Raw genomic sequence first — 12,658 nt, forward strand, 5'->3', positions numbered from 1 at the left:
ACTGAGACGTGTGATTTGATTGGATTAAGATTTGGACAATAACCAATAAAAATACACTTTGCAAATTACTCAGAAGCGGCCATTTTAGAAGCCGCATGAAAACAACAAGCGTGCTTCTTCATAATTCTTAAGAAATGGGTGTTCCAGCATTTTTTAGATGGCTAAGTCGCAAATATGCCTCCATTGTGGTGCACTGTGTGGAAGAAAAGGTAAGTTATTAAAATTCAAACGTCTTTTTGTTCCACAAAGTAAGATTGCGTTTAACATGAAATCAAAGCGTGATGATGCGATTGGCCCTGTTTTAAAGTATTGTTTGTGCACAGACATTGTCACACATCATGTGATTCTTATGCAATAGCCCATGGTTCTGTTCAGCCAAAGTGTTTGCATTCTCTAAATGCTGATTGATAAATAATCGTGTTTAGTGCATTACTCCTGATACTGATTCAAAGCGTGAACAAATAGTTAGTGCAACTTGCAATAAGGCAGCAAGTTTGAGAATATTTACACCATAATAAAAATGTGTGCAGACAGTATCTCTGGCTTTTGAATAATGCTCACAAGACACATTCTGAGCATGCACAATAGCCAAAATGGGAGTCATGCGCTTTTCAGGGGACAATGTTTATAGTGATTAATGCAGAACTGTTAACACTTGGTGAAAACAATGACAAGCGTGCCAAGTGAACATGCATGTGAACAAGTTTGGAATATCACCATGATCACATTCTAGAAATAACCATTATGATAGTCTAATGACCGATACATTGATGATTAAACATGTTAAAGGGACAGTTCTTCGTTGAGTCTGCACCATTACATCAACATGATCAACATACTGTATTCAATGTAATAAGCGCCCACCGTGATATTTGCTAATATATTGGCTAGTTAACAATTCTGATTGATCAATGAACACAAGACTTATTTATTTGTGTATAATATGCGCTCATGTGTTATATGCACCCCTAATTATGGGCTATTAAATTCTGGAAAAATATATCTGTCGTATATAATATTCACGGGCATTTCTTTTGTATCATTTCAGGTAAACCTAGAAATTTTCAATCTTTCAACTCAGTTTTGTTTTCACCAAAATTATATTCTAATAAGAGCCCCCTATTTCTAATTTTGAGAGTTCCCTGGGTGCTTATTACGTCGAATACGGTAATTATGTCATGAAATATTTGTCTTTCATTGTTAACATGGTTAAAATGTCCTAAAACATAAAAACTATTTCCATTTGCGTATTCTCAACATCTGGTCATCGAAGCCCTACGCAGAGCAATCAATATACACTCAATTTGATGTGTAAAGCTATATCGTCATGCATCTCACTGTTGCAGTTGTTGAAGTATAAAGTGTATAAAAATACGACAGCGCACTTGCATTAGGTCTGTCTGTTCTAATTTGAGAATAACTGTTTATTTACTAACAACAATAAAGTCTGGTCACGTCATAGGCCTACACTTGCTGTGTGGTTACTGGAAACTGAATAGGGCGAGCAGAGCTGAGTAGGCATGGTAAGCTCAGGGGTTATCAGCTCTTGTTTACAAACAAAGCTTCAGAACGGTTGACGTCCTGTCCCTTCACTTAAAATGATACGTTAAGAATGATAAACTGAAAGGATTGAACTTTACCCAGTTTTATGGGCACAAAGTTTTGCATTTCAATTTAGCACTACTCCCACCATGATAATCAGATAATGCCAGTTATGAATTGTGCATGTTTGTTTGCAGCCGAAGGAGGTGAATGGGGTCATGGTGCCTGTTGACAGCAGCAAGCCTAACCCCAATGACGTGGAGTTTGACAACCTCTACTTGGACATGAACGGCATTATCCATCCATGCTGCCATCCTGAAGACAAGTAACACTTATATGCCTTATTTTCATTTTCAAATTTATTGGCCTGTTTCCACAGAAATTAAGCTCTTACACTTAATTTCCAGGTTATTAACATGATAAGATTAACATAATTATCTATGATCAGAATGAAGCTTAAGGATGAAATAACTGAATCTTGTTTATGCTAATGGGTTAAGAAGTTGATGTTGGGCATTTATTTTCGAAACCACAATTCCATCATTGGTACCTTACATGTGAGCTATGATGCTGATGTTTGGCCTTACACAGGGTTAAGCATAAGTACTAGTTTCCCAAAGTTTAACTTTATTTGTTTGTTTGTTTAACGCTGCACTCAGCAATATTCCAGCTATATGATGGCAGTCTGTAAATAATCAAATCGGGACCAGACAATCCAATGATTGGCATCATGAGCATTGATCCATGCCATAGGGATATGATGACATGCATCAACCAAGTCAGCAAGCCTGACAACCTGATCCCGTTAGGTGCCTCTTACCACAATCATGGGTTGCTGAAGACCTATTCTACCCTGGATCTTCACGAGTCCCAAAATCTAAGTAATGGTTACTAAACATGATAAACAACGATCTGATTGAATCTGTGGACAACTTTGATTTCTATCCTTTGGTCAGCTGGTATTATTCTAGCTGTAGTACACATGTTGTAATGCTTAAGTTTTGTTTAATGGAAATATTGTTTTCCAAAATTATCAACGAAAATAGATAAACCAAGCTTCTTGAGATGGTATCAGCGTGTGAGCATTTTGGCATAATAGAAGCAGCCTTGTGGATTATGCATTTGCTCCTTATCATAACGTCCCTGGTCTCAATGGGCCTGTGTAATGGCAATTTTTGTAGTCCTCAGTTGTCACTCGCATGTCTAAATATACTTTTCCTTCCAGACCTGCTCCCAAGAATGAGGATGAGATGATGGTCCTGATCTTTGAGTACATTGATCGCATTTTCTCCATCGTGCGTCCCAGGAAAGTCCTCTACATGGCTATAGATGGTGTGGTGAGTAACCATAGTAACAGTTGTCATCCTGTCTATTATAAGTGGACTTCCAGATTGAAATGCATAGGTTAACCTGGAAATTGGTTTGCACAGGACGAAATTGTGAAATCAATAAATGACCGCACAAGATCAGTTAATCATCAATAATTAATTAAAACACAGTTTGGGTTTACAATCGAAAAGGCAGTACAATGGGTGAAATAAGTGTCACCAGCAATAAGCAACATGTCCTATAATTAGGTTAATGCTCTCACAAATGACTGGACTTGTCACTGTCAAATGTCTCCGTTCTTGAATCCGAAATAGTGTTGGAAGCTGACAGGAATTTGGTGTTCCAAAATAGGTATCCAAAGTGCACTTGGCAAGTAGATAGGAAACAAATCAGGTCAAAAGGCTACAAATTGCTCTTTTGTCACTCTCACCTAGGTACTGCCAGCCTTCTAGAAACTGTCCCATCCAGAAATGTCTCCAACAGTCAAGCCTGCCTTATTTATGTAAACAAGGGGCAGATAACTCAGCCAATGTTCAAATCTGGCCACAGAAACACTTGCTTTTTGTGACTAGCAGTTCAGTCATTTGCTGCCTCAGACAATCACTCCAACAGTTTCTACCACTGCAAATATTACTTGAATATAACAATGGATGTAATTTTCCTTCAGGCCCCTCGAGCAAAGATGAATCAACAGAGATCCAGGCGATTCCGAGCTTCAAAGGAAGCAATGTAAGACATGTTGAACATATCTACTCTCTTGGCAGTGTGCAGTAACCTTCTGTTCATAAAGAAGCACTGTCCCAAGTGAAACTGTCCGATTAACACATCAATGTTATGGTTTATGGTGTGTTTATACGTATACATTGGTATTTGGAAATAGTTGAAACCCCAGTGATTTTCTGGAAACTTGGATTTTGATGATAGAATGCTGAATAATTTTTATAGAGCTACTGGCTTGCGGCCTGTTATTGCCTAGGACCAATTATCGGCAAATCCTTGTTATAGCGGGCATGTGATCACAGCTCGTTTTACTTTTGCTGGGTTTCATTGGAAGAAAGAGATATTTTTCCATAAATGGTAAACAAAACTGACTCTTGTGAAAAAATATTAAAAAACAAACCATGTAATCGCCTTTCTAAAATACAACTTCAAAAGAGACACACAAGCAGTGTCATGTGACTACTTCATGCGTAAACAAAAATCTAACAACATGCTGATGCACATTCAGTTCTGTCCCTGCTTGCTACATGTATTTGTCTGTCATTTCTTCCATCGATGGGAAATTTCTATTTCCACTGTTTTGATTCCCTGTTGCCGCGTTATAACAGAAATCTATTGGTTCTTTTTCCATTGACAGAAATATGCACATTTGCTCATAGTTTCTCACAATTCAAAGTTTTTTGCTTTGTAAACTTTGTACACAGAATATTTCAGAAATGATATGACAAAAATGTCCATAACTGGTCGGTGACCAGTACATGTAGTCTATGGACAACATTTTATTGTTTATTGTTTATTGATCGTGTTAATGTGCAGTTTAACTAGTGTCAGACTAGTGGACTCTACCACTGTTATTGATGCATGGTACTACTTCCTCAGTGATATAGCTCATTGTTGTTCCAGAGAGAAGACGGAGATCATGGCTCAACTGAGGGAAGAGATCTTCGCGAAGGGTTGTAGTCTCCCTCCAGAGAAACCTGCTCAAGAAAAGTTTGACAGCAATTGTATCACTCCGGTTAGCATGATCACATTTGTTCTAACAGTAGGAATACCTATCGGCATAGATCAATGTCATTATGATCAAATCTTTAAGTCCAATGCGATACCTCTGTGAAGACCTGATGATACCTCCACAAGTCAGGTGGACCTTCTAATCGTTCAGTAAGGTTTTAATCAAACAATCAGGGTTAAGGCTTCTGTATTCTTGTGGGGGCCGTCGGGTAGCCTAGTGGTTAAAGCATTCGCTCATCACGCCGAAGACCCGGGTACGATTCCCGACATGGGTACAATGTGTGAAGCCCATTTCTGGTGTCCCCTGCCGTGATATTGCTGGAATATTGCTTAAAAGCGGCGTAAAACCATACTCATTCACTCACTCTTTATTCTTGTGACAAGTGAGCTAAACATGCTGGCAATCATGCCTGATTGCTGCATCTTGAAAATAAAGTTACATGTCCATTTTCAAATGTAAATAATAAAGGCTGCACCATTATTTGGTTGTGGATACTTTATTCACACTGTGGTTTCTGTTTTGACCTCTCATACAGGGAACGCCATTTATGTTCAAACTGGCCGACTGTCTGCGTTACTACATTCACGATCGGCTCAACCACGACCCTGGCTGGTCGGGCATCAAGGTCATCTTGTCTGATGCCAATGTCCCTGGCGAGGGAGAACACAAGATCATGGACTACATTAGAAGACAGAGAGGTAACAAATTTCATGTTTGCTAACTTGTCAATGATATTGATTATGAACTGTATTTTGAAACACAGAAAAAACTTTGAAGAAGCAAATATACTGGGATTATATTGGGATAACCTCCACTCACCCTTTGCCTAAACATTATCTTTTGGCAAGGAAATGTATTTGTGACTCAGCGTGGTCTGAGGTCTGTGATTGATGAGAGAGTAGATGAGAGAGTACATGAGAAAAAGATGAGAGATAAGAGAGTACATGAGAGATGAGAGAGTATAGGAGAAAGATGAGAGAGTACAGGAGAAAGATGAGAGAGTACAGGAGAGAGATGAGAGAGTACAGGAGAGAGATGAGAGAGTACAGGAGAAAGATGAGAGAGTACAGGAGAGAGATGAGAGAGTACAGGAGAGAGATGAGAGAGTACAGGAGAGAAAGATGAGAGATAAGAGTACAGGAAAGATGAGGGAGTTAAGGAGAGAAAGATGAGAGAGAAGAGTACAGGAGAGAAAGATGAGAGAGAAAGATGAGAGAGAAGAGTACAGGAGAGAAAGATGAGAGAGAGAAGAGTACAGGAGAGAAAGATGAGAGAGTAGATAAGAGAAAGATGAGAGAGTACAGGAGAGATGAGAGTACAGGAGAGAGATGAGAGAGATAAGAGTACAGGAGAGAAAGATGAGAGAGATAAGAGTACAGGAGAGAGAGATGAGTACAGGAGAGATGAGAGAGTACAGGAGAAAGATGAGAGAGTACAGGAGAGAGATGAGAGAGTACAGGAGAGAGATGAAAGAGTACAGGAGAGAGATAAGAGTACAGGAGAGAGAGATGAGTACAGGAGAGAAAGATGAGAGAGATGAGTACAGGAGAGAGAGATGAGTACAGGAGAGAAAGATGAGAGAGTACAGGAGAAAGATGAGAGAGTACAGGAGAGAGATGAAAGAGTACAGGAGAGAGATGAAAGAGTACAGGAGAGAGATGAAAGAGTACAGGAGAGAGATGAAAGAGTACAGGAGAGAAAGATGAGAGAGATAAGAGTACAGGAGAGAGAGATGAGTACAGGAGAGAAAGATGAGAGAGATGAGTACAGGAGAGAGATGAAAGAGTACAGGAGAGAGATGAGAGAGTACAGGAGAGAGATGAAAGAGTACAGGAGAGAGATGAGAGAGTACAGGAGAGAGATGAAAGAGTACAGGAGAGAGATGAGAGAGTACATGAGAGAGTACAGGAGAGATGAGAGAGATGAGTACAGGAGAGAGAGATGAGTACAGGAGAGAAAGATGAGAGAGTACAGGAGAGAGATGAAAGAGTACAGGAGAGAGATGAGAGAGTACATGAGAGACAGATGAGAGAGATAAGAGTACAGGAGAGAGATGAGTACAGGAGAGAAAGATGAGAGAGTACAGGAGAAAGATGAGAGAGTACAGGAGAGAGATGAGAGAGTACAGGAGAGAGAGATGAGAGAGATAAGAGTACAGGAGAGAGAGATGAGTACAGGAGAGAAAGATGAGAGAGTACAGGAGAGAGATGAGAGAGTACAGGAGAGAGATGAGAGAGTACAGGAGAGAGATGAAAGAGTACAGGAGAGAGATGAAAGAGTACAGGAGAGAGATGAGAGAGTACAGGAGAGAGATGAAAGAGTACAGGAGAGAGATGAGAGAGTACATGAGAGAGTACAGGAGAGAGATGAGAGAGTACAGGAGAGAGATGAAAGAGTACAGGAGAGAGATGAGAGAGTACAGGAGAGAGATGAAAGAGTACAGGAGAGAGATGAGAGAGTACAGGAGAGAGATGAGAGAGTACAGGAGAGAGATGAAAGAGTACAGGAGAGAGATGAAAGAGTACAGGAGAGAGATGAGAGAGTACAGGAGAGAGATAGGAGAGAGATGAAAGAGTACAGGAGAGAGATGAAAGAGTACAGGAGAGAGATGAGAGAGTACAGGAGAGAGATGAAAGAGTACAGGAGAGAGATGAGAGAGTACAGGAGAGAGATGAAAGAGTACAGGAGAGAGATGAGAGAGTACAGGAGAGAGATGAGAGAGTACAGGAGAGAGATGAGAGAGTACAGGAGAGAGATGAGAGTACAGGAGAGAGATGAGAGTACAGGAGAGAGATGAAAGAGTACAGGAGAGAAAGATGAGAGAGATAAGAGTACAGGAGAGAGAGATGAGTACAGGAGAGAAAGATGAGAGAGATAAGAGTACAGGAGAGAGAGATGAGTACAGGAGAGAAAGATGAGAGAGATGAGTACAGGAGAGAGATGAGAGTACAGGAGAGAGATGAGAGTACAGGAGAGAGATGAGAGCGTACAGGAGAGAGATGAGAGTACAGGAGAGAGATGAGAGTACAGGAGAGAGATGAGAGTACAGGAGAGAGATGAGAGAGTACAGGAGAGAGATGAGAGTACAGGAGAGAGATGAGAGAGTACAGGAGAGAGATGAAAGAGTACAGGAGAGAGATGAAAGAGTACAGGAGAGAGATGAGAGAGTACATGAGAGAGATGAGTACAGGAGAGAGAGATGAGTACAGGAGAGAAAGATGAGAGAGATAAGAGTACAGGAGAGAGAGATGAGTACAGGAGAGAAAGATGAGAGAGATGAGAGTACAGGAGAGAGATGAAAGAGTACAGGAGAGAGAGATGAGTACAGGAGAGAGATAAGAGTACAGGAGAGAGAGATGAGTACAGGAGAGAAAGATGAGAGAGATAAGAGTACAGGAGAGAGAGATGAGTACAGGAGAGAGAGATGAGAGAGTACAGGAGAGAGATAAGAGTACAGGAGAGAGAGATGAGTACAGGAGAGAAAGATGAGAGAGTACAGGAGAGAGATGAGAGTACAGGAGAGAGATGAGAGCGTACAGGAGAGAGATGAGAGTACAGGAGAGAGATGAGAGAGTACAGGAGAGAGATGAGAGAGTACAGGAGAGAGATGAGAGTACAGGAGAGAGATGAAAGAGTACAGGAGAGAGATGAGAGTACAGGAGAGAGATGAGAGCGTACAGGAGAGAGATGAGAGTACAGGAGAGAGATGAGAGTACAGGAGAGAGATGAGAGTACAGGAGAGAGATGAGAGTACAGGAGAGAGATGAAAGAGTACAGGAGAGAAAGATGAGAGAGATAAGAGTACAGGAGAGAGAGATGAGTACAGGAGAGAAAGATGAGAGAGATGAGTACAGGAGAGAGATGAGAGTACAGGAGAGAGATGAGAGTACAGGAGAGAGATGAGAGTACAGGAGAGAGATGAGAGAGTACAGGAGAGAAAGATGAGAGAGATGAGTACAGGAGAGAGAGATGAGTACAGGAGAGAAAGATGAGAGAGTACATGAGAGAGATGAGAGTACAGGAGAGAGATGAGAGTACAGGAGAGAGATGAGAGTACAGGAGAGAGATGAGAGTACAGGAGAGAGATGAGAGAGTACAGGAGAGAGATGAGAGAGAAGTGAGAGTACAGGAGAGAAAGATGAGAGAGATGAGTACAGGAGAGAGAGATGAGTACAGGAGAGAAAGATGAGAGAGTACAGGAGAAAGATGAGAGAGTACAGGCGAGAGATGAAAGAGTACAGGAGAGAAAGATGAGAGAGATAAGAGTACAGGAGAGAGAGATGAGTACAGGAGAGAAAGATGAGAGAGTACAGGAGAAAGATGAGAGAGTACAGGAGAGAGATGAGAGAGTACAGGAGAGAGTACAGGAGAGAGATGAAAGAGTACAGGAGAGAAAGATGATAGAATATAGGAGAGAGATGAGAGAGTACAGGAGAGAGATGAGAGAGTACAGGAGAGAGATGAGAGAGTACAGGAGAGAAAGATGAGAGAGATGAGTACAGGAGAGAGAGATGAGTACAGGAGAGATGAGAGAGTACATTAGAGAAAGATGAGAGATAAGAGTACAGGAAAGATGAGGGAGTTAAGGAGAGAAAGATGAGAGAGATAAGAGTACAGGAGAGATGAGAGAGTACAGGAGAGATGAGAGAGTACAGGAGAGAAAGATGAGAGAGAGAAGAGTACAGGAGAGAAAGATGAGAGAGAGAAGAGTACAGGAGAGAAAGATGAGAGAGAGAAGAGTACAGGAGAGAAAGATGAGAGAGAGAAGAGTACAGGAGAGAAAGATGAGAGAGTAGATAAGAGAAAGATGAGAGAGTACAGGAGAGATGAGAGTACAGGAGAGATGAGAGTACAGGAGAGAGATGAGAGAGTACAGGAGAGAAAGATGAGAGCAAGATGAGAGCGTACAGGAGAGAGATGAGGGCGTACAGGAGAGAGATGAGGGCGTACAGGAGAGAGATGAGAGCGTACAGGAGAGAGATGAGAGAGTACATGTTCTTTGTTTATGGTTTGGATTGTATGTGCGTTGCCTGTCACTGGAATGAGGTGTAATGAGTCTAATGACACCTGTACATTTCAGCCATGCCTGCCCATGACCCCAACACCCATCACTGTCTCTGCGGGGCTGACGGTAGGTGTTCACAAGCAATGTTTTAACATGCTTAGATGGCCAGGTAGAGCTCGTTTGAAGTAAGATGCAGTATTTCTGCTGATCAGTACACATGTACACCATACACTGAGTATCCAATATAGTTAACATGTACAGTCATCAGTAAATCATTGTAAAATGAATTTAATTAATTTGAGAATGCAACTAAAGTAACATTGTTGGAATGAAATCGACATCTGAATATGATTCGGTTATAAAAATAAGGAAATTTGTCTTGTTTCAGCTGATCTCATTATGCTGGGTAAGTATGCTTGGAAGATTCTGTCGTCAAATAAGTTGGATGATAATTTCTATACTTGAATTGTTGGATGGATATGTTCTGTTTAGATTGAATCTCAACTATTGTCATTATTTGAATGAAATGAATTTGATCTCAATTCACGTTGTACCAGGACTAAACTGAAGGGCCTTAATTCTGTCAATACAGGAATGTTGCTAAGTGTGGTTAAAATGACTTGTTTATGTTGCATCATCCACAGTTGTTTTGTCATGTATTATTGACCTCCCCTGTTGGTCAAAAGGGGTGTTTGGGGGCGGTAGGGATAGCATTGCGGTTAAAGCATTCGCTTGTCATGCCAAAGACCTGGATTTGATTGTCCACAAGGGTATATTGTATGAAGCCCATTTCTGGTGTCCCCTGCTGTGATATTGCTGAAATGTTGCTAAAAGCTATGCACACCATTCTCACTCTAAAGTGGTGTCCGAGAGGCCTTAAGTGCAACATCTTGTGAAGAGAGCTTGTGGGCTTGACTCCAAGATTCACCATAACGTCGGTGACCTGCTTACATTGTGAAATAATGACATGCAGTTTAGTGTATCGTTAATCCCATCTCACTCAGTATGACCCAGTGTTACCATGGTTACAGGCCTGGCAACCCATGAGCCGTACTTCACCATCATCAGAGAGGAGTTTAAACCCAACAAGCCCAAGCCGTGCGAACTGTGTGGACAAATGGGTAGGTTTCACTTGGAAGTATTACTTATTCAGTAATTTACTCTACGACATGTATATTGTGTACAATGTTCATTGGAGCCGCGAAGATCCGGGTAACCCATTCTTGTTGTAAGAGGCGACTCACTGGATAGGTTGGTCAGGCTCACTGACTTGGTTCATGTCATCGTATCCCTTTTGTGTGGATCGATGCTCATGCTATCAATCACTGGATTGTCTGGTCCAGACTCGATTATTTACAGACCGCCGTCATATAGTTGGAATATTGCTGAGTACGGTGTTAAACAACAAACAAACAAAAACGAACAATGACCATTGTCTCGTTTCACAGAGGTAGACACCATTGGTCAAATCCAAATCAGAGCTATATTTTGGTACAAAACACCTTGTCCCTCTGGATTTACGCTATTCTTGGACTGATGGACTTGTGGCCATGTCTATCCCTGTCTCATATTTTTTTCTGGCCTCACTTGAATGAACCAGATGGCTGTTATTGGATGATTGCCTGTGTTACATCATAATACATCATGTATAATGTATCCTCAGTTTTCATGATGTTCTAGCAAACAGTAAGTAACTTTTATAACAGAATGTTTTACTTAGTCTTGTATTCATGTACAATTGATAGCAGTGCACATGTGTAATACCAATTTTAACATCACTTTCAGGTGGTTATTTAAGCACTTTTCTGTTGGTTATAAGGTCATGAAATGAAGGAGTGTGCTGGCTTGCCAAAGGAAAAATCTGGAGAGGTAAGACACGGATTATCTCCCTTGTTGAAATAGTCTCTTTCACATTATTTTCATCTAATGCGTGCACAGTAAAATTGTTTTGACATAAAAACCATTGTTTCCTTGATGTACAGGGCCATGGGGGCCCAATTGTCTAAGGCGTCACAATTTGCTGTGCAGAGTGGCATCCCTTGGGCACACCAGAAACCAATGATTGTGGATTTGAATCCTGGTTTGCCCTGATTATGTTTCAAGGTTTGTCAGCACCATACCAGTGAGACCTGCATCTTCGGCATGATTCTTTTGTCGACCAGCCAGTTGTATTTACAAAGCTGGGAGTTTAGTTGGTACTTCTTAGTGTAGGTCCAGGAATGAAGAATTTGTTGGTTGTGAACTTTGTGCAAATGCTCTTTCTTCAGCATGATCAGATCGAGCCCTTCGTTGGTGCGGAGCAGGAGTTTATATTTCTGCGCTTGAACATCCTTCGGGAGTACCTGGAGCGAGAGCTGCAGATGGATGGGCTACCGTTTGAGTATGACTTTGAGGTGAGATTGTTATCCATATTAATTCTCACAGGATGTTTTCTGATATTGATGAAACAGTTTATGATGTTATTATGAGTTTATGAAGAAATATGTTTTAGTCTGTTTTCAGTTGTACAATTGGGTATCTCATACCTCTAGTCAACTGTATATATATATGTATTTGAGAATGAAGGCTATCTTTTTTAAGCCTTAATGCCTCCATTTTGGTGATGTGAGTATTATAGTACGAGTCTGGTTACCCATGTGTTGTATGTTTTCAGCGAGCGTTGGATGATTGGGTGTTCATGTGCTTCTTTGTGGGCAATGACTTTCTACCACATCTACCATCCTTGGAAATCAGGTAGGTTGGCCTCAGAAGCTGGGAACTGGGAACATAAATCCCTTATACCCCGCCACCAGCAAGTCAGGATGTATGTGGATTTCTGAGAGACAGAATAAATCCCTTGTACCTGCTTCGATGCAAAAAGCCACACACATTTTCCGAGTCAATGAAAATCACATGACATAGCAAAAGTTAACCTTAGCTCAATCGAACAGCTGTTATCTGTCAATTTTGATTTTGTTTTTGTTCGTTTACAATGTATTATTAAAACATGTCGGTATGATAAATTTGTTGTAGCAGGATCACTCAGGGTACATGGGGTTTCATGTGTCCCA

The 12,658-nt window shown here is 41.0% G+C and overlaps 1 protein-coding gene across 1 annotated transcript in view; it reads left to right on the plus strand.

The window, feature by feature from the left end:
- Positions 1–65: 65 nt before the first annotated feature.
- Positions 66–12,658, plus strand: part of LOC124132351 (5'-3' exoribonuclease 2-like) — a 62,298-nt gene continuing 49,705 nt past the window's right edge. The window contains exons 1-12 of the mRNA XM_048403234.1: positions 66–209; positions 1,740–1,867; positions 2,768–2,879; positions 3,539–3,600; positions 4,495–4,606; positions 5,139–5,301; positions 9,684–9,734; positions 9,997–10,014; positions 10,640–10,729; positions 11,428–11,477; positions 11,876–12,001; positions 12,262–12,341. Of these exons, the coding sequence (XP_048259191.1) occupies positions 135–209; positions 1,740–1,867; positions 2,768–2,879; positions 3,539–3,600; positions 4,495–4,606; positions 5,139–5,301; positions 9,684–9,734; positions 9,997–10,014; positions 10,640–10,729; positions 11,428–11,477; positions 11,876–12,001; positions 12,262–12,341 (1,067 nt within the window). The 5' untranslated portion in view covers positions 66–134. The remainder of the gene's footprint in view (positions 210–1,739; positions 1,868–2,767; positions 2,880–3,538; positions 3,601–4,494; positions 4,607–5,138; positions 5,302–9,683; positions 9,735–9,996; positions 10,015–10,639; positions 10,730–11,427; positions 11,478–11,875; positions 12,002–12,261; positions 12,342–12,658) is intronic.

This window comes from Haliotis rufescens, unplaced genomic scaffold (genome assembly GCF_023055435.1).
Source record: "Haliotis rufescens isolate VD_foot unplaced genomic scaffold, xgHalRufe1.0.p SCAF_3, whole genome shotgun sequence".
In the NCBI taxonomy this organism is placed as follows: Eukaryota; Metazoa; Mollusca; class Gastropoda; order Lepetellida; family Haliotidae; genus Haliotis; species Haliotis rufescens.